The 22592-nt window shown below is 43.2% G+C and overlaps 1 protein-coding gene across 7 annotated transcripts in view; it reads left to right on the top strand.

The window, feature by feature from the left end:
- Nucleotides 1-3151: 3151 nt before the first annotated feature.
- Nucleotides 3152-22592, top strand: part of LOC135396667 (spermatogenesis-defective protein 39 homolog) — a 29968-nt gene continuing 10527 nt past the window's right edge. For 3 of the 7 annotated variants that reach the window (XM_064627763.1, XM_064627761.1, XM_064627762.1), the window contains exons 1-17: nucleotides 3154-3413; nucleotides 3472-3590; nucleotides 3786-3849; nucleotides 5788-5890; nucleotides 5940-6022; nucleotides 9870-9938; nucleotides 10003-10095; nucleotides 10197-10333; nucleotides 14714-14741; nucleotides 16157-16230; nucleotides 16568-16658; nucleotides 16736-16870; nucleotides 16938-16979; nucleotides 17552-17641; nucleotides 18629-18715; nucleotides 18786-18875; nucleotides 19107-19211. In XM_064627763.1, the coding sequence (XP_064483833.1) occupies nucleotides 3354-3413; nucleotides 3472-3590; nucleotides 3786-3849; nucleotides 5788-5890; nucleotides 5940-6022; nucleotides 9870-9938; nucleotides 10003-10095; nucleotides 10197-10333; nucleotides 14714-14741; nucleotides 16157-16230; nucleotides 16568-16658; nucleotides 16736-16870; nucleotides 16938-16979; nucleotides 17552-17641; nucleotides 18629-18715; nucleotides 18786-18875; nucleotides 19107-19211 (1470 nt within the window). In that variant the 5' untranslated portion in view covers nucleotides 3154-3353. Of the gene's footprint in view, nucleotides 3451-3471; nucleotides 3591-3785; nucleotides 3850-5787; nucleotides 5891-5939; nucleotides 6023-9869; nucleotides 9939-10002; nucleotides 10096-10196; nucleotides 10334-14713; nucleotides 14742-16156; nucleotides 16231-16567; nucleotides 16659-16735; nucleotides 16871-16937; nucleotides 16980-17551; nucleotides 17642-18628; nucleotides 18716-18785; nucleotides 18876-18963; nucleotides 19081-19106; nucleotides 19212-19462; nucleotides 20343-22592 lie in introns of those variants that run through there. The other 4 variants (XM_064627760.1, XM_064627758.1, XM_064627759.1 and 1 more) reach the window with 4 other exon arrangements.

Raw genomic sequence — 22592 nt, 5'->3', positions numbered from 1 at the left:
CGAAACCACATGGCAATGAGATAAACTGATGTTCTGAGGCTGGAACAACATAGAAGGGACAGATACAAACAAAGCCTCAAATGCCTAAGAAATCAACGATGAAAGATGAAAGTCACTGAAAAGGTTAGCCAGCTGTAGGGATCGAACCCGCATCTTCTGGCAAAGTTGCTGCTATTGTAGTGTCGGGCATTTGTAGCGTTTGCACAGTTTACAATCGCTAACTCAGCATTGTGTACAAAGTACGGCGTTTGCATGTTTAACTTTAATTTAACTGTTCCCTGGTCACGAGTATTAATACTAAATTTGCCAAAATGCAAGCAACAATAACTTTTTGTAGACAAACTATTTTTATTAGCGCAGAATACAGTAAAAAAATAATGAATTAACTGGCAACAACTTTCATTCAGTTGTGTGGTGCCCTCACTGTCCCCCTCGATCTCATCCAGTCGATAAGTCGATGCTTCATGCATGCAATATCTCCAACAGCTATTTAGAACTGTTCTACATGATTTTTTTTTAAAACTAATATTTGCAAAAATTGCCTGCCAAACCTCTAAAATATTATTCGCAAGTAATACCTGCTAGTGTGCTTATATGTCGCTGTCGTATTCATGTTTTAGCCTTCGCCTTAACCTTTTTCATTGCCCATCGTTCATTTGTCCAATATCTTGGCTGCAACACAACCATAGCTGGGCGGGGAGGCAAATTGTGTCATCTCTCATGTCATCCCTAATTACTAAACAAATAAATGAAACCATATAAATTATGATTTGAAATTAAGCGTGTGATACGTGGTTATCTTTCGTATCTTGGATGCCATACTCATGTTGCTGTGGCTTCAAGAGCCCAGAGAGGGAATGGGTTGAGCACAGATGCTGCAAAGTCAGAAAGTTGAGGACTTTGCATCTATAGGGTACTAATGACGAATTTAGGTGGTAATTTCATGGCAACACAGATTAGCACTCGGAAATAGACTTCTCCCTGTTTGTAAACAAATGACGTCATAGTGTTCGACAGCGCCACCCATTTGGTAGAGTTGAACTACTGTCCAAGCTAGGGGTGAACAAGGTCGCACCTGAAAGCCACGGTCTTGAGGAGATTATGATGAAAGGGACGCGACCTTCGGTCCTACTTTTCTTTCGATAGGAGGCAGCGAAGAAGTGCCCATTTGTGGAACCCTGTGATTTGTTTTGGTTTCAGTCTGACTACCAACGTCATGATGACGTTTCTTGGGTAGAGGTCTATTGCTAGGTAGGTGCCCGAGCTGGATGACGTGACCGTTGCCACCCGAACGTGAGTGCCAGGAATCTAGCGGTTTTAGTCACTTGGATCACGCTAGGGGCACGGCGGTCGCCCTTCTTCGGGTTCCATCGTCTGCTAAACCACATGAACTTCGACATGTGGGTCAATGAGAGCACTTGCCACCGTTGCAGTGCGGATGTGACTCCGCCGGATATAGTTGGGCAACCCGCTGCTCGATCGTTTCGAGACCCGGAGAAAAAAGTGCTAGCTGCAAATTTCTGGTGCTCGGAAAGTGCCACACAAACATGCGAGATTGCTTCGCCTTGACTAGGCGAACATGACTGCTCAGGATCTGACAAAAAAAGTTGCCACGAAATGGCCACCCGAATTCGCCATAAGACTGGCTCGTAGTTTTAAAGATAGCCTGCCAGAGAGGAGAGTGAACCTTAGTGTCCGTCCGTGTTCCTATCTGTCAGTCTTCATTTTCTCGTATGCACTTTATGAATTAACAGACACGGAGAGAGAGACTCTATCAGAGGGCATTCCAAATGAAATAATGCTGTGATCAGTAAAGTAGCCAGAAAAATATTTCGGGAGGAGTTTTACAGGCACTTTACATGGAAGAGAAGAATTACATGGATTTCAGGAGAGACCCCCAGAAAAAGAAACCTCTTAGTGTGCCACGAGTTGGCATACAGGAATGTATAACAATCTGAACAGGACTTCAACATGACAACAAGCTGAGAAGTGCTGGAAGTAGATATGATAGATAGCCTTGTTATTGCCACACAGAGAGCACTTGTGTGTGGCATGCCCACTTCATGACATTGTCCTTTTTTGTTATTTGGGTTTGCTCAATAGTGCACTGGATTAAGTCATTCTTTGTCCGGATTTCGGGCTGCATTTTTAACAAAGGGACAGAAGTTCCATGCTGATTCATTCCGGCAAACACAACACAAAAGGCCTTACCAGTGCCCAAGCAAATACCTGCATTGTGCTATACGTAACATATATGTCATAGCCCATACGGTACATGTTGTGTGTGTGGGTCAGCAATATGTTTCGTTGTACCATTATTTCTCCTCTCCTCCCTTCATGGAAAGTTGTACTATACACGGCAGGTTATTGGAGATTTCCAAAAATTGCTAACTTGTGTATGTAGCTTGCGTTTGTGAGATGCATGCCACAAAATACAGGGTTTTGTGGCACTTTGGCATGCCCCTGATTTATTTGGTGTGTTTCACTCGTCTGTGGAGCTGGAGAGCTTATGCTCACTTGTGGGTCAGAAAACCTGCTTCCCTGGCTATAGCATGTCTTCTGCCCAATAGCAAGGTGTGCGCCTTCTTTTTCCTTCTTCACCATCGTAAAATCCACTGGAGTCCCAATTCCCAACAGATGTGTAAAACCCTGTGTAAAAGTTAATGGGGTCAAATTCGAATCACACTGAATAACAGCCTCATTTGAGGTCAGTCTTGTTTCTCGCTGGGCCAATGTGCTGCAACAAGGAATTCCAGTTCCATTAGAAGTCGGCCCAGGACGTACATTCCCCAGGGCGGTAGTGGTGACATTGCCCACCTCTGCGGGGCCGACAACGGCGAGCCCTTTCACCACACATTTGTGCAGTAACATTCAATACGGTTGCTTCCAATGAAAGAAGGGATGTTTGGCTGTGAAAACTGAAAAGGAATAATGCCAGAGACGAAAGCTGCAAGTTACTTCAAATGTCTTGCAGAGGTGTGAATATTCGCGTAAATATAGAGATGTCGCGACCTTTTCTGAACCGCCGCGAAGTTCAAAATCGAACCTTCGAACTTTTCAACAGGTTCGGGGAGGTTCGCAGCGTTCGACTTCTTTCTTTTATGCGCTTTTATCTTCTTTTCAAAGGCAAGTCCACTTCCGGTGACGCTACTGTCCTACTGTTTCCGGTGTACAGGCGGAACACAAGAACGGCGGTGTTACAAGACAAGGCGGCGTACAGTGGACGAAAACCCGAGTAACGTTTTCAGATTTCGTAAAAACCAAATGTATACGATGGAAACTTGAAAGGAAACGGTAAACGTTGTGGGGACATATCCAGCAGCAGCTGATTTCTGGTGCTCGAAAGTGTTTAAATGGCAAACAGGAACATACGATCAAGTGCGTCTGCTTCCTGGACCCAGGACCTAGCGCTGGTAATGAAAACATCGCATGACGCCTAACAGTTTTGCAGTAAGTAGCCTTATATTTCAGGTTGAAGCTGCCAAATTAACATCACAAGTTAGACAACAAGCCAATTTTCCTTCAGACGCTTCTAGTAGACAGGCGACGCTTGCGGACTCTGTAGAACATATAGCTCCCCTTTCAAATAAGTAAGTGTCACCTCAGTTCAGTACATACACGAGCGCAGTTCTTGGCTACTGCCAGCCTCATTCGATGAAACGGGCAGCACATCGTATTCCGTCTCCTTTGTCGCCTTCCCAAACAGAGTTGCTGCCCGTTTTTGCATACATACAGCTTTTACAAATTACTTTACAATTCAAACATTTGTTACGCCATATTTGCAGGGGTGACAAAACAGACGATGAATACTGGTGTACTGGGCAAAAGGGCTTCAATTTCAACGCCCAGGTAAGACATTTAGTTTCAACATTGATATTACTGAGCTACAATATACAGGGTGTTACCCTATAAAAGTCTACCCGCGCCGGCATGCCGTGCTCGCCAATTACTCAATGCAGGTGGTACGATGTGTTGCCTACGTATAAAACTCATAGGACATTCCATCATGGTAAATAACGGAAGTGATTGAGCACCGTAACGCAAAGTTATAGCGCAAAACGTGAGGTTCCCGTAGTCAAAACAGCCAAAATGGCGGTGTTGTGAATCACAGTTGTGACACAGTTCCTCAGACGGCGACGTGTCGCTCTGGCAATCCATCCATCCAGGCAGAGACGTCCCCGCGTTATGTTATTTTACTGCCAGTAAGCAGAAGACATCCCTTTTGGGTGTCGTCTGCTGAGTACGTCGGCATTTTCATTCCTCACGTTGCTTACTTTTGAGTAAAATACGACAGTTACACAAAAGCCAAATGAAAACTGCAGTTCCATCCGGCTGGCAAGATATGCGACACGTCGCCGTCTGGGTAGCAGCATGTCAACTGCTCTTCTCAACGCCACCATCTTGATTGTTTTGACTACGGGAATTGCATGTTTTGAGTTATAACTTCGTGCTGCAGCACTCAATCACTTCGAAATTTACCAAGATTAAATGTCCTTATGAGCTTTATATGAAGACCGCACAATGTGCCACCTGCATTGAGTAATTGGCGGCACGGGTAGACTTCTATAGGGTAACACCCTGTATATCCCAGCATGCTCGTAGCCTGCCTCAGCTACACAAAAATTCCCCAGCTGAATACTTCAGATACGGCCAACGCTATCAAATAATTTTTTGTTTTGATAAATATCCTCGAGGCATCGCCCAAGTGCTGAGCAGTGAGCAGCCCATATGCATTAACTCATTCATTAAATAAAAACCTCAACTTGTAAATTTTGCTTCAGACGCTTTCGGAACGCCTGTTTTACCAATCAGAACCTTCAATTAAAAATTTTCCAGAAAGAAACCCAGCATACCAATGCACTCTCTGGCTGTCAAATCCATGTTCATCCACTTAGTTCACACGCGGGGGTGACGGGAGATGAGGAACAGCCACAAGAGATGCTACGGTACGGACGAGATGGTATTATTTCTCTACCCGACCGGTACACAGCACTCGTGATGCTGTCGTTCACTAGGCGAGATAGGGCGCCTTTATCGTGCTGATGAATGCACCACGACCGCTGTGTACTAGTCAGGTTGAGAAGAAGAAAGAAGCGTCTCTTCCTTATCTTCCATCACCCTCCGGTGTGAACCAGGATCGCGTAATTGACTGCCGGATAGCTGAGCGAAAGAGTGCACTGGTAGGCTGCAATTTTTGTTCTGGATTATTTTTCCCTGATGGTTTTGATTGCTAAGGCAAGGGTTCTGAAAGTGTCAGAAGAAAAATTTAAAAGTTAGGGGTATCATTTCATTAATGAGTGTGTACAAATGAGCTATTCACTGCTCAGTTCTTGGCTGATGCCTCAAGGGTGTTTACAAAAAAAAGAAAAAAAGAAAAGAAGACGAAAGCTATATTCGATAGCATCACCTGTTTCTGGATTGTTCAGCTATGGATTTTCATGAAACATCAGTATATGTATATTTTTTTGCCAATACGTTAACTGAAAGCCCCATCGTGACAGTTTACGGGCAGTGGTTTACACAATAATCAACTGAGGCACCCAAGAGCGCCGAATTCAGTTTACATACTTGACTGAGCTGCCACCCTCTTCCTAAATTGCCGACAGCTGTCGTCTGAACTACCTGATCCTAGTGACTTATTTCTGTTCTGTAAACCTCCTTTACAGTCGATATATCCAGGTTTGCATGCCAAATTGACAATTACCACCTTCATGCAATCACGCCAACTGTCTGTCTTTGAATCTGCTTCACTGGCGTTGTGGTAAATGTCATTTTAATCTGTCCAAGGAGGATGAAATGCCAAAGGGTCCTGCACAACAGCAACTGAGTAGTTCGAAACGTGGCCCATCTCCTTCTGAGAAAGCAGACCTCCAGTATGCATCTGGAACTGGTAATATGGGTTTTGTGTTGCGGAAAAAATGCAAACTAAATTTCTCTAGCTTTTTCAGCATCGTCGACCTTACGAGCATTTGATGTTGGCGACATACAAAAGCACATCACGGCCATCAAGAGCACTTCTTCAGTGAGCAATGTTATTTTTAATAACTTTGTTGATTCACTCTTCAACTGGATGATAGCTCAATATACATACATATACCTATAAGTTATGCATGGATAACTTTTTTGTATTGAGAGCTCAGAAAGCACAGTTTATGTCACGCACACTTCTGAAGGTGAAGGGAAAGGCTCCATCTGGAGCAACTTTTTTTTTCAATTCAATTTTTATCTCATCTTTTAGGATGTGGCGATGGGGAAAAAAAGCTGTAGGACAGCTTGACAAGTTCCAGTCCCTAAAGTTTACACTTCGAACTAGCACAGTAAGAAACATGAAACAATGCCAAAGTTTACAATTCGAACTAGCATGGTAAGAAATAAGAAACAAGAAAACAATGCCCAGTTATCATACACAATACACATATAAAACACATTATCACAATTCCAGAGGTGACTGCAACCCGAGAAAATGAGATGGCTCAACTTCGATGCCATGTTCAAAGAATCTATTTAAGATAAAAGCTAGACTCTACGAGAGTGATTGTTGACCATAATTTGTACATAAACGCGGAAGCTTCCATTTTTGTTTTTGCCGAATGTTTCATGGGAAATCATTTGCCTCTAATGTAAATACATTTTTTGAAATAGAAAATTTGGGCATTTTTTTGTACATACATATTAAGCGATAGTTATATAGATTTAACACACTTACAAGATTAAACTTTTTAAAATATGCTTTCACAGAGTCACAATAACCAATATTGACCACGAGTAAAAGCCTATTTAGATTATTTTTAGTTGTCGTACCCCAGACTAAATGACAATAGTTTAGGTGAGACATAAACAGTGAATGGTATAGTAGTAGCTTAATTCAAAAAGGAAATGTGTCTGTGACTAGCGGTCATACTTAATATTTTGCACAATTTATTCTGGACGTATTCAATGTGTTCATCCCATAGCAACTGTTCATTAAAGATGACACCTACACATTTGATGGATTTTACAATATCAAGAGGATTGTCGAGATATACTATCTCTTTATTTAGACTAACACTCTTGTTCTTTGGTCGAAATATGATTGGCTTAGTTTTACTACTATTAATGCGTAAAGAGTTTAAATTAAACAATTTTTCGAAGTAGCAAAGCATCTCGTTAGCAGCAGCGGCTATTACATCAATTTCAGAACCACTGAAAAACACACTTGTATCGTCCGCATAAGAAATAAATTCACAATCGACATCTATGTTTATTATATCACTCAACTCTGTGTGGCATCACGAGTAGAAGTGTTGGTTTCATTGGCCAGCTATCTCTGCCTATTTCAGTCAACTTCTTTACAAGCGTGCTTACAAGGCAGTGATTTATACTTTGTCCTCCTTGAGCAATGAAGTGTGTCGGCAGTGCATGCAGAGAGGCGAACTTGTGGAGACGAAACTTCACACATGTTGATAAAAATGTACTCTGGACAAACAGCCTTCAAAGCCGTTTCATGAAGGTAGCACGGTTATGCCACCGTCAACTCACTGCGATTTTCTGCAGGCTAGAACAGAGGCTAATAATTGCAGCAAGTAAATAAGTAATTCACAAAAAAGCCTGCCTTGGCTTGTTTGCCTATCTTATAGTAATTGCAGTTTCACATGACTTTGAAATATAGATGGCTCTCAACCTGTGGCGTTTGCTACAGTCTCCCTTCACCGAAGCGCTGGATTCTCCACCTTTAAACCTTCTGCTCTATTTTTGCAAGTAATTTATGCAGCAGTTTCACGTCTATATCATCCATTCCTGTATATAAATTAAGAATTAATTAATTAATATTTTATTATGTACGTTTTGTACACTGGGCACATTGGTAGCCTATGATGCATACTTAGAAACAAAAACAGACCCCTGCACCCATTGTGATGGCACATGATGCTGTCGATTGTCATTGCCAGTGTTTAGAAAAGGTCTTTGGTCCTTGTGCCACGTGTGGGAAGTTTAGAAATTGCATTGAAGCAAAAAGGTGACATTTCAGTGCAAGGCTCTTTATCAGTAGGTTGTTGTTTGCATGGGATGTGTAAAAAAAAAAAAACAGTGGCAATTTAGCGGTAAATGTGAGAGAAATGCGTTAGCATTAAGTGCCTTTTCCGGTCCATACTTGACTTCCGGGTATCTACATTTGGTCTAAACCCAACTTCCGGTTGTCCACTTCCTGTCTAAACCCGACTTCGGTTGTCCGCTTCCCGTCTATACTCGATTTCCGGTATCCACATCCGGTCCAACTCGACTTCTAGTTGTCCAATTCCGGTCTATGCTTGACTTCCGGTTCAACACCTACAGTTACTATATGTAAGTCCATTTCATTAATCTTTAATTAGCCTCAATTACTATTCAATTACCCTGTAATTCCCTTAATCTTCCCTTTGGTAATCTTCTCGGTTCCCTTCGGCAATCTTTAATTTCATTTAATCTTTCTCTTAATTACATATATCTTATATTCATTACCTTTAAACGCAACTTTCTTCCTTTAATTACCTTTAATTACCTCTAATTACCTTCAATTGCTCTTACCTCTTACGCTAAATTACCTTTGACTACTTCAATTTCAAATCATTTACCTCTATTTACATTTACCCTCTTATATCCCCTTTACATGTCCACTTATACCTTCGTCTCGGTGAGGCTTCACCATCTCATACACATACACACACACCCATACACCATTTTGACACGCCTATTGCTAGCACATTAAAAAGAGCCGTCATCTTCCCACACTTGTAAATGCTGGCACATTGACTGCACTCTTAGTTAGAGGAAAAACAAAGGCGTTCAGCATCACAATTTTCTTTATAGCCTCAACGTTTGTCACAGTGCAAAGTGCCCAAGCAGCAGGGGTGGGCAGTAATAGTAATACTTCGTATTATAATACTATTACTGTAATACTTTTGAGTATTTGTACTGTGCATTATAATACTCATTTTTGAAATGTATTTGTATCTGTATTATAATACACAAAATGCAGGTATTACTTGTATTATAATACTTTTGAAGGTGTAATACTTTCCCAGAGGTCGTAGGTCCGACCTGCTAAGTGTCACCAGTGCACTTTATCAGTAATTTTTCGTGTCCCACAAGCATTTGGACAGGAACAAGGCCCCTATTATTCCCCTGCCCCAAATTTATCCCAAAGGGAGTGACCTCAGGGCCAGATGTTACTGGAGGCTTCCTAGCATTCCTTCCAGTTCAGCGTCCGTAAGGATGAGGCATCCCTTTGCAAGCCCTTTGTCATATGAAAGAGTGCGTCCAGTCCAGTCACCCCTGTACAGGGTTGCACTATGGACAGTCACACACTTTTGAACGGCCCATGTTTTATCATTCACACTGGACGAAATCAAGACTCTGCCACACTGAGAGCAAGCTCTTCACTGTGATCGAATTAATCAGCGCTATATCTCATCGTAGTCGGAAAGGTCATGCCCTATAGAGGGCTATACCCCTTTGAGAACATGCTAAAAATGTAAGCATCTGAAATAAAATGTCATTGGAGAATGACTGCCTCGATAAGTAATGCGCAAATTGTATATATTTCTTCTTTTCTTTTCTTTTCCTTTCTTTCTCCCCAAGTTACGTATCAATGTATTACTACTATTACTCGTGTAATGCACAGAAGTATTAGTATTATAATACCTCAGAATCAAAGTATTACGTGTTCTTATTATAATACAAAATACTGCCCCCCCTGCCAAGCAGTTAGTGCAAATTGGCACCCATTAGACCTGATTGTCACATTGCATTATTTTCCCCACCTCTCATATGTAGTCGCATACTTTGGAGCCGTATGTAGAACTTGTCGGCGTGTTCCAGCAGTTGTCAGTCATATTTTTTCGCTTTTGCAGTCATCTAGCGCAATAACTGCTCGGATTACAACACCAAAAGAGACTGTCCAGAATATTATTTTAGGACAGGTAAGATAACAAATATGCAGCATCCTAAGTGCCAGTTTAACTAACAGAAGTAACATATGTTCAGCCATATTTTATAGAACAGCACAGATCCAAGGAAGACAAGGTCGAACTTCTTGATGAAGCACTTCAGTTACAAGATGGAAATGTTATTGTACTTGTAAGTCTGTATTTGTGATTGGAGGGAACCACATGGCAAGCTTGGAGATACTGCAATAATAATACGTACTGCTTCTTTTTTTTTTCTTTCTTTATGTACAGGTACTGTTGTTTCTTAAGCGAACACTGAAGCCAGCATTATTCAACCAGGAGCTGCTGCTGAAGCCACGTGCTGCATCCCATTATCTCAGCTATCTCCGCATGGTCAAGGACAATGTTGAGGTTATGAATACATTTGCGTAAGTATATGTTGCACAAACTTTTTGCTGGGCATCTAGCGAATATGAATGATGACGATGATGTACTTAAATGTCCTTCAAGGAGGCATTTATGTGGTTCATCTCCTCTTAAACAGGTTCAATGAAATCAAGCATCCTCATACTAATTTTTGTGAGCACCAAATGTTTGCAAATTTTGTGCCCAGCATTTTTTTGCAAAATATTGGTAATGATGACAGAAAAATAGTGGCACTGGAATTTGGAACAAATAAGATTAAAGGGCAACCTCCATGGAGCGAATGTACAGCGAAAAAGCTGTGAACTTCGCCCTGCACGAGACGTAAAAAATGTGAGCGTCCGCCACCGATCTGCCCAGACCAGATATTTTCGCCCAGCGTCTGCGATTCTGGAAGCGTCAACTGCAGATGAACTAATCAAAGCGCTCTTCTGCTAAGAATCTACGCCAGATCGCCTGCACGTGGTTGTCTGCTCTCGTGAATCATCGTCATCGTCCTCGTCTTGCAACTGGATGCTGTCGTCGGCTCGCTGTTTCGCCAACTGCATCGCTAGAACGTGAGGCATTCTCTGCCAAGAAACATGTTTTCCTTTCGCAGTAGTGAATACGCCTTTCAGTACATTACTGGGCGCATCTTTTCAGACAGTTGTTGGATTTAGTTGCAAAATTTGTGGCATTAAATGCATTTTTTCGAGCAACTGATTTCACTAAGCTTTCACCTTGTGCTCTGGCAACAGTGACATCACAGCATGACTTCTCGACGCCATCCGCTGGTTTTTCGTCCCATGGAGCTGGTGCGGGCGAACAACTGGTGGCGGAACGCGCGTGGCAGGCTGCCGCGCGAACTTCGTTGCAAAAAATTTGCTCCACGGAGGTTGCCTTTAATACGTTTGAAGTAACTCAACTTGCCTGCCACAATGCTTCTGCCATGGCGCACCAATCTAACCAACGGCTTCGCCGCCCGTTAACCGGCGTACGCGCGACTCCCCCTTGGCCTCGTTCCCATGTTGACGGACGGCGAAGCAATTGGTTAGATTGGTGCGCCATGGCAGAAGCCTTATGACACGCGAAACGACGGTAATGCTGCGCCATCTCTTAGGCGAGAGCAGAGGCTCGGGAAGTGCCTGCCCTTAACATCCTCCTATTGGCCGGCATACAGGAGGCGGAGCCTCCCTCGCTCTTGGTCAGCAAACGCAAGGATAGTCCTGCATTCTAATGTTTTTTCAACTGCTGAATATTGGTTCCACATACTCTCATCACTTAAGTCACACTTGTTCAATGTTCTGTTCCTGCACATTGGCACAGGAGATGCCTGCTTGCGTGAACATGGCACATACGAGGGGTGTTCAAGTCAAACCGGGACTTTCTGTCTCCTGAGTGTACAAATGGCTCGCGCTACTTCCTTTTCGTCATTTTCACACGCGACAGGCCTCTGCGTTCACCACGTGGCGGTCCAAAGTTTGTGCAAAACAGAAGACACGTGCTGGACAAGATGGCCAACAGCGAGGTGAGCGTGCACATCGAACAGCGAATTGTCATGAAGTTTCTCGTGAATGAAGGCGTAAAGTCATCTGAAATAAAGTACATCAGTGCAGGACGATCCTGGCCAGGGCGGCTCAGAGCCCAGTGTCAGAGTTCCTGAGAACATCCAACTTGTGGAGCGCCTGATCCTCAAGGACCGACGGGTAACATGTCTCGAACTGGCTCGAAAGACGGACCTTTCTGTGGGAACGTTGAACACTACCATTCATGAACACCTCCAGTTTTGGAAAGTTAGCACCCGTTGGGTCCCGAGGCAGCTCTCCGTGTTTGACCGGCAGAGAAGACTGGAAATCTCCCAAGAGCTAAGGTACTGTTTCGACACTGAAGGACAGCCGTTCCTTGATCGGATCATCACGTGCGATGAAACGTGGGTGCACCATTTCACTCCTGAGTCTAAACGCGCATCAAAACAGTGGTAGCATCCGGGCTCGCCAGCTCCCAAGAAGTTCCGAAGCACCCCGTCTGCGGGTAAGGTCATGGCCACTGTTTTCTGGGACAAGGCTGGCGTTGTTCACGTTGATTTTCTGCCCAGTGGTACCACCATGGATGGTGCATATTACTGCCATGTTCTCAGGGATGTGCATAAGGCGCTGAAGCAAAAGTGGCTGGGCCTCATCACCAAAGGAGTCCTCCTCCTACAGGACAATGCTCGCCTGCATACCGTGCATCTCATGGCACGCACCATACAGGAACTTGGCTGGGAGTTGCTGCCACATCCCCCTTGCAGTCCAGACCTCACCCCCAGCGATTTCCATCTCTTCGGGCCACTGAAGGCGTTCCTTGGGGGCCGCCACTTCAGCTGCGACGACGAGGTCAAGAATGCGGTCCGATCATGGCTGCTATGCGCCAGTAAGGATTTCTACGCTGCTGGCATCCAAGGCCTCGTGAAACGCTGGGACAAGTGCAAGTGCAGCTGGAGATTACGTTGAAAAATAAAACGAATTTCTTGCCTGTAAGTTCACTTTAGTTTTCCGAAAAATGAAAAGTCCCAGTTTGACTTGAACACCCCTCGTATATCGCCATCTTGGGCTTGGAATTCTGTGTAGGCCTCAGTGGGCTCCTTCACACTGTCCGTCAGCTTTCACAAACTCTCCAGAGCTGCTGTCTCATTGCCATTGTCCCAAATACCTCACTGTGAAGAGATCTCATGGCTGCCTGGTATAGTTCGGTCACAACGAGATCATTTGTTCCTCTTGTTCCCCCCTTATGTAACACCCTTGTGTAAAGGGTCCTTAAGGTAATAAAATGAAATGAAATGAAATTTGGCTGGAGCTCACTAGTGGCAGGAATGAACCCATACGTGAAATTGTTATCCGAGAGTTTCTGAAGGAAACTCTTGGCCCTGTGCACTGCAAAGACATGAAATATGCTATAGCCTTAGCTGATTGTATGCCATTAAAATCGAATCATCATCATCATCATCAACATGAAATGTGCGCAGTAGTGCTTGCTCACAGCCCTAGCACTGTAGCTTGCGTGTACAGAAGGAAGACATCATCACTTCATTGCACCAATAGTTCTCCAAGTGCCACATGTCTAGAGCTCCATAGTTAAGGCCCTCGGTTTTCTGCTGCGGCAAATTCAAAATTCTGCGGCACTGACTTGAAAATTCAGCGATTTTCAATGGATGCTTGAAACAGGAAACACTTTATTTTCTTGGATAATGTGAGAACAAAAAATATTTTATAAAATTACAGATTCAAAGCAGTGTTGTGGCTCTGCATTACATAATGATATCTTGTGTTCTCCTCTGGTGCGGTCTGTTGCCTGCAGTCATTTTATACCTTTTGAAAGATCTTTCAGCATCTACAGTGTTTATAGGAACTTTATAGGAAGGAGTTTACAATACGTGTCATGGGGAAGTTATGTCTTTAGGAACCCTTTTTTTGTTCCTTAGCTGTAGGCATTATTTAAGAGTCAACTTTATGAAGGCAACCTCCCAGACATCAAATCAAAATCCCCCACTGCCACCGCTAAACTGCACACGGGAGGGATGCCGCCCATTCCTCAGGCGAACTATGCACAATAAACTTGGGCTAACGTTATCTTAAACTAAACTACAATCTGTCTGTGTTTGTCCTGCAGCATGGACAATTTCGTAAAGCAGGCTTCAATTTTGTAGAGCAGGCTTCACCTCATGGAGGGAAGCGTCAGGTGAAGCCCACATTCGGGAGGTGTCGTTTGTATTAGTCGAATAGTCGAATGTCCGGAAAACCGAATATTGGGTATTCGATTCGCAAATCGAATACTTCGAGTGATTGATATTCGATTCGAATTCGAGAACTCAAATATCCGCACACCCCTAAACATAAGGGTGAAATTATGTGCCAAACGAAGGATTCCGCGATTTATTCTGAATTCCGCGAAATATCGCGGAATCGCGGGAAACCGAGGGCCTTATTCATGGTGCAACATCAACAAGCTTGTACCACAAAATTAATTGCCCTCAAAATATTTCCCAAACATGCCTCCATCCTAATTTGACGATGAAAGATGAAAGTCACTGAAAAGGTTAGCCAGCTGTAGGACTCGAGGAATTGAGGCTTTGTAAGTATTTGTCCCTTCTATGTTGTTCCAGCCTCAGAACATCAGTTCTTTCATGTTCTTTCATCCTAATTTGAGAATTATTAACAAGTAGTCACCTTTACAGTATCTCATTTTTCATGATATCATGCAAATTAGCCGTTTGTTTTCCAAACAAACAAGAATCTCATTTGTGGACCTTCAAATGTGATACATTAAGCACCTACCCAAACATAATCTACTTTCTTCAGCATATGATGAAATACAAATTCTTTACTGGAGCTACCTGCACACATAATGCAATATTTCTTGGATTGTAGGATGCTGGGGATGGCTGAAGATGCTGCAGTAAGTTTCTGTACTACCATCTCCTTCATAAGAGCATGAGCTGTATCCTTTCTTACTACTTTTCTTTATGATAGAATCTGAAGTCTATTGCAAGCACTGCATTGGTGCACCTTCAAGTTTGCTAACGGAAATCACAAACATTAGTGTGGATCACAGGATGACTGCAGTTGTTGCTTGACTTTTTCTGGTTAAATGCCTTTCACAAATACAGCGCTCAAGCACCAAGCTGATATGGTTTCCTGTGCTAAAAGGACCCGCATAATTCACCAAGCAGTCTATCACGAGCAATGATGGAAAATATTTTCACATGATTCAATTTACAAAAACATTGACATTACATATTTACATATTGAAAAGTCAGGAAGTCATGATGCGATGGAAAGTAACTGTTCTGATTTTGAAACTGAGATTGAGTGAGTGAGTGTCCCGTCAGTTGAATAAGGCCCTTTCGGTAATTAAGTCATTGGAAAGTCGATGCATGCTTAGCGTAATTGGTTAACGCATTTGACCGGCACTCGAGAGATGCGTAGTTCAATTCCCGCAGCTGCCTTGCCACATTTTAATTGCTCATGATGCGATGTGGCTCTGGACGAGCATCCCGATCTTCTGATGTCACATGGCAGGGAAATGAGCCGTCATTTGTCACTAAGAATTTGTCTGCTGTGGCCACGGTGTGCTGCTGACCACATACTCTTCAGCCATTTCAGTTGATCCAGTTGACATCATATCATTAGCCACCCAATTAACACTTCTGTGGTCGTCATTGACGTCACAAGTGACATCAGCCTCACTCGTTCTCTTACGGAACCTTGTAGGGGGTACGAGATATTCTAGAGCGCATATAGATAAAAGACTCTGTGCATGCTACTGCCTGATCCTGTGTTGTATGTATGTGTGTGAGACACACTATTGTACGAGAGAATGTGAGTGAGTGCGTGTCCTGTTAATTGAGTGATATCCTTTGACAAGCTGTCAGTAGGCTGTAGCAGTGTAATGTACTGGCTAGTGCACTTGACTGACAATGAAGAGGTGCATGGTTCAATTCTGTCTTGCTTTTTCGACAACTGTCATGTTTCAATCTTTCATGTTCTTACACATTGAAGGCTGTGTAGTGTTCATCTGCTCGTGTATTCCATTCTCAGAACAGTTAAGGAAGGGATGTTTCTCTGGTCTTTACGCATGCAGGTTTCACCACATAATAGCATGAAGAAGTTATTGGTTAGCGTTACACCATGTTGCACCTACATTGCATATGCATGACAAAATTATATGTCTAGCTGTAATTCTGCTGTGCTCCTTCTCATTTGTCCCATTTATGAGATGGCATATATCAAGATTTACCTGGAAACGCCATGCCCTAACTGTAGCATTGTGGCTTTCCTGGTGAAACGGAACAAGAAATTTTGTAATTTCAGATGTTTAAGTACAGGCTAATATCGGAGACATCGGATGCAAAGAGCAGGACCCGTGGTCTTGAGTCATACCTGCAGTAAGTATAACTGTGTGAGATTGCCAAAACAGACCAAGAAAACTCGGTGAGCTGTTGGGGCAGCCGAACCATATTCTTTATCCCTGTACTAGAAAGTCAGTTAGACATTGATTCTAACATATTTTTCTGTCCTTACATCTAAATGTGTCCACAGCACTGACTGATTGCTGCTCTTTGCTACATTATTACATTGTATCTCCAAGACTGCTACAGACTAAGCATGTGTTGATATGGGCATAACACCCCTTCTATGAGGCACCCCCCTCCTAGATGAAAATCCTGGGAATATCCCTGCCCCCAACCTAACCAGATTTTTCTTTCTTTTTTTTCTGACAAGGTCACATCTGCAATCTGAACCATCCCTTGCACTACAAACTGAGTTAATAAAGGAGCAGAAAAAACTGCTCGAAATACAAGATCCAATCGAGGTGTGAGCATTTGTAACATATACACTTCGCATATATTTAAGGGATCTGTGGAGGAAAACTTCTGTTTTTGCCTTCAGGAGAGCGATGCACAGACAGAAAAAGAAGGAAAGGACCTACTAATGCGAGAATTTCCTCGTCCGGCATCCGTAGTTGGCACATCACTAGTGACAACATTATATTATTGCTGCATGTATCATTATCACAAACCTGTGGTAAGTTCACTGACTTTATGCTGTAGTGGTGATGTGGAATGAAGTGTGCCCCCTTAAATTTCATCAGGGCCATGTGGCAAATCCCTCTGGAATCAAGGACCTCTTTGGCGTGAGTAATTTTCCTTTAACTCAATATTCTGTGTTCAAAATATAATGTGCACATAATATGTACCACGTAAAATATTTATACATTTGTTGAGCCCTTGAACATCTGCTACCCACCAGAAAAAATAATCAGATTACCACCAAGCTTTGCTGCAGGAAACATATCATAGTACAATCAATAATACATTATTTTCTTTAGAAATAGCTACCACTGCTGTATCCACTTGATGCAGTAAGGAAATACTATATTGCATTCATCATCCGCATGAGCCTTCCCATTAAAAAATTCCAAATTAGTATAACTCTGAGAAAAAGTATCTGTATGCAATATCCTACTATGTAGAACATTACTATAAAATCTAGTGCATAATTTTTATTGGTATATCAGTGCAGTTTGATGCTTGCAGCATTCTAACTGGTATTAAAGATCTAAGGTTTCGTTTTCGAGTGTAATCCAATTTTGGTTATTATTCAGCTTACAGATTCATATATTTTTACAGTACTATATACATGCAAACATGTTCCCTTTCCTTTTTTTTACCCTTTTGCTCCAATATGACACCCACTTCTTTGCAGCTTACTGAGAAACAATACATGTGGACAGCGTTGACTGCTCTTGCTCAGATTCGTCATTGGAAGGAGATTGACAATTTATTCCAGAGCAAGGTGACTACTGATATGTATGCTTACTTTGTATAATTGGGAGCCACTAATAGTTAGCAGCAGCAAAAGTTTCCTTGCAGTTTCTGTTTAAAGGACCAGTGCGAGCCCCCTCTATAAATTTTTCACTTTTAGTTGAGGTGTGTACGACAAATATCATGCGTCTTTACACGCAAAAATGAGTGCCTGACTTGTGCTGTGTGCAAGAGTCTTTTTGACCACCATGAGCTCTGGTATCACTCACACACTTCCAAGAACACCATCTGAATGGGTAGAGTTGATGCCGAGCCCTAACAAACAGAGAAGTGTAATCAGGCGACTTGTGGTGTGGTGTCAACCAAAGTGTCAAGACAGTATGTGATCAGCGCAAATGAAAACTTCGAAAAGTCGGAACCCTGGTTATAAGACACTGTTCAGCCAAACCATTTTTCACATGGTCATTGCTAATAGACCAGTGTTTCCCAAAGTGTGGTCCGTGGACCCCTGGGGGTCCGCGAGAGTGTACGTGGGGGTCCGCGACCGTCTCTCACATTTCAGTTAAGATTTTTGTCCCCACAAACACGCGCTCCTACATGCTGCCCGATTTCCAAACACCCAGAACTTCCAAACACCCAGAACTTCCAAAAACCCAGAACTTCCAAAATTGCTACAAGCATGCTTCAACGGCTAGCTTCTAATTTCTGATAGAAAAGTCCTGCAACGCACGTTTGTCCGCGTCATACACATACAAACAAGAAGAAGAAACCAGTCCGGAATCGTTTCTGAAGCTGTATCGAAAGCACACAGCAGCTGACGAGGTTGCTGGTTATGCACTGGCTGTGACGGTGTGTGTGTGTGTGTGTGGGAGGGGTCCGGGGGGGGGTCCGTGAATTGGTTCTCATCGCTTCCGGGGGTCCGTCACTGCCAAAAGTTTGGGAAACACTGTAATAGACTACTTGGAGAATTGAGCAGGGTTTTGTGCGATCCTAATCCACTCTCATCGTTCCTTTTAAGTCCTGGCTCGGAAAATCAAAAATGCGATGCTGCATTGGTTTTGACAGAGCCGTCCAAGTTCTTATGACAATGAAGGCACCCCCTGAGGTATGAAAAGCAGTCTATAAGTATGTTAGTACATTTGGTTGATTTTTACATAACTATGTTCTACTTGCAGGTGTTTGAAAAATACTTGCAGCTTGTAGATGATACAGACAAAAGACTGGCACTTGCGAAGAAGAACAAGTGCTACAATGTTGTCATTGATGTAAGTATCATAATTTCTACAGCTTTAGTTTTCTTCTGTTCTGTTACCATGTTAACCATGTTAAGAAACCACTTACTCCTAATTACAGCAGACAGAGCATGCAGGTTCCTAAATATGATTTTGTAAGGATTGGGAACATAAATCAGTAGTATTGTCAGTAGAAATAGTAAAGTTAAGGAATGTGTCCACTACCATAATTGGTGCATCACTTAATTTGTTTCTTGGTTACAGACGTTAGTGTCACTTCGAGATAGACAACAGTTAATAAGCTACAGAGATGAGTTAATGCCACAGTCTGTGCCTTTCTTCAAAGCACAGGAGGCCTTGAATGTTGCAGTAAGTACCTAATACTAGATGTTTAGTTCTGATTACATAAGGTGTCTGGCAGCTAAATGTAGTACATATCAGCTAAATATTGCCCATATACAGTCGCCGACTGATAATTCGGACAAAAATGTTGGCACCGTCAAGTGCCCCATATAATTAATGTAATTCCGCGTCAAAAAATCTGGACCGTTCATCGGAAGACGTGCTTGATTGTTCGTACTCATCTCGCTTCAAACCTGCGTGTTTTTTGCGATTTACAGTTTCCCGAGCACCAGAAAAATGTACTCCTTCGCCTGATATTTCATACTGCTTTTACGACACGAAGGAACGAAGGCCTTTTACCATTCTCGACTGTGGGGGCTACGGCTGGGGGAACAACAGGCGTTGAAGGAAACGGCTCTTTATTCTACGACTTACACTCACCAAGGTGGCGTGGCTTGCATTTGCACTTCGTTCTATCATGCGCTCATCTTCTCGAGTCGTCGTCTTCTACGCTTGCGCTCCTTCCATACTCGCATCCTACCCTTCTTGAAAAATTGACGAGCCCTCTCGGCATAAAACAAAATAAACCCTTTAAAATTACGAAAACTAACACAAGCCTGAAGAAGCGCAGTGCATGCATGGGGGAAGGCGGAGCTTGTTTGGGAGCAACCAAAACAAAACGCTCTACTTCAGATGTGTTGCGAGAACTTACCCTATTTAATGGCAACCCACGTATAATGCGAAGATACATTTTCACTGTCCCACGGGAGGAAAGCTACCGCAAAACCATGAATAATGCGATGCAGGATTTTTGCATTCTTCTACGAGAATAGTTACAACTGCAGATACTTGGATGCAAACACTTTCCCAATGTTTTGTATTGAGCAAAAACGTCATGTGTCACCGCTCGCCGCTGTGCTGCTTTAACATGTTTTCGACGATGCTATCGCTTGTCTGACAAGGATCGATCTTTGAATAAATTCATGCAAAGCGAACTGCTTGAAATTAGTAGGCACGCATGTGACAGAATTTTGGTCACAGCCACGGCACCCACTGCGTCACCCTGCTGTTCAAGGAAGGGTAACGTCTCAGAAAGTTGGTCCCGCGCAGGGGCGGATCCAGGGGGGGGGGGGGGGCCCTGGGGGCCCGGGCCCTCCCCCCGAGACATACCTCTACCCCCCATTCCGGCAGATTTTCCTGCTACATAGCGACCCCCCCCCCCCCCCCCCCCCCGTCTTTCTTTTTTTCAGTGGGGGCCCCCCCCGAGGATCTTCCCTGGATCCGCCCCTGGTCCCGCGCACATGTTTTTGTGTTTAAGCAAATGTGTTTGGCATTAAGACAATGCTTTCAGACGGCCTGGACATTGACATTCACGTGTGGATTTCGCCCCCGGTGGATACAGGGCACCTTTTCCGCTTATTGTCTACCATCTCTACCGTGTGCCCACACACAATAAGGGAGTGACTTCTCAAGAAAGGGGAGTCAATCAGTACAGAATGCCCCAGTGAGATGTGAGCCTTTTCCGGAATAACGCGAACACAGCACATGCCAGGGACAGAGAACGTTGACACTTTTCCGGATAAGCATATCAGAATGACCTAGGCCCTGGAAGATTGGTTCCCGCTTTTGCTGTCTGGATACGGATAACAAATTCTGGATAACTGAGACAAAATCTAATGGTAGCAGGTTTGTTCCCGGTAATGTAGTAAGGATAACGAGTTTTCTGGATATATGAACTCCGGATAAGCGAGACATGACTGTAATGCAAGCCCGCATATAATACGACCCCGTATTTAAATGCTCATTTTTCAAGGTAAAAGCCTTGCATTGTACACGGTCAAAGGCAGTATATTTCAATACATGTGTCGTGTCTTCGGCTGCGAGTATCTTTGAGTATCAGGAATACTGAAATGCCGACCTCAGCTTCAAGTGAGGATGTCGATGACGTTACTATGGTAGACGCGTTTTAAAGAGGCGAAGATGCACTCATCGATGATTGAGATTAATGTGGCATTGCCGTTTGACACTTCAGCAGCTTTAGCATTAACGTCATCTTTGGCACCGACAACAAGAGAGAAAAAAGGTAAAAACAATGGCAGTGAGGAGGATGTCATTGATGCACACCCGTCCACAATGGCAGTCCTTGCTGTTGTGACTACACTGATGGTGCACTCACTGAAATTTGTCACGATAGATTGTTAGGCGTTCGTGCAGCAACGCAGACACATATAGATCCTTTTTTAGGGGCACTTTGAATGTTCAGAGTGAAAACTTTGGAAATAAAGTGGATTTATGTCCTTCACTAAAAATTTGGACCGATTTTGTGGTTCCTAAAAGTTGGAAAAATCGGTCGGCGACTGTACCTTCTACGTGTCTGCGTCCTTACATGAATGCGCTATGCCATACACTGTTCAACATTAGGTGAAACACAGGCACATTGTGACAGCATCGTAACTGGGGTTCCGACTTTGCGGTGTTTGCATTTGGCAAAAATCTGGAGGCGCCCACGAGTGCCCTCAATTTCTGAAAACTTTTGTGTTTTTCGGGGGTTCTCCAAAAGTCACCTCTCCGAAAAAGTCGAATTTTTCAGAAATTGAAAACTTTGGCAAACATATCCTGACCATTGCCAAATGAATACCGAAAGTCTGTACCCTAATCATAACTAGATCATGCCCCCAGCCAACATGCCGGTTATATCTTAATGGAAGAGCCTCAGGACTTCAGCTGCTGCTATTTCGAACAGAGTCTGTTCTTCTTCTGGCAAAAATAGAAAATCCAGAAAACCATTAAGCCCATTCAGCCCCCCCCCCCCCCCCCCCCCCTCGCTGCACAAGGCATGTTGCCAAGAGGGCAATGTCGGCATAGTGTAATTCATAGCATACCTCACTGTTTGTTTGTTCGTTTAAATGGCCTGAAAAAAATTGCAATGAGGTTTTTCCTATCACGTGTTAAAGGAAAAGTGGTAGACTCCAGAGTCTAGGCAGGTAATTTATACAACTGAAATCTAATCTCTCCTCATGCGTAGCTTTGTAATTTAACACTGGCAATAGGTATCACGAGCCTCCACTTACTTTGAAATTCCCGCCTTCTTCATATTGAAAAGGTATCAGTGTTATGCAAACTAGATCCTTTCAAGGCACTTTCGTGTTGTGAGTTTAATGTTTGGCGTCATCAAAGAACAAAATACTGAAACGTTGAGTACACGTCAGTGCTGCAACGGCTACCATAGCATTTAGATGCTGCCTTCTTCTTGACATGACTTCTTTAATCATGAAAGCATTTCACGGTGTTCACATTTCATGTTGGTGCGTCTGCCTGGCACATGCAGTTGTAAACTTTGGACAAAAATGCAAAAATTCCACTTCACATTATATGCGGATAAATACCGTACATATTTATGTATGGAAT

The sequence above is a fragment of the Ornithodoros turicata genome, chromosome 6, assembly GCF_037126465.1.
Source record: "Ornithodoros turicata isolate Travis chromosome 6, ASM3712646v1, whole genome shotgun sequence".
Classification (NCBI taxonomy): Eukaryota; Metazoa; Arthropoda; class Arachnida; order Ixodida; family Argasidae; genus Ornithodoros; species Ornithodoros turicata.
The sequence above is the reverse complement of the archived record's forward strand: the minus strand, read 5'-3'. Positions and strand labels throughout refer to the sequence as shown.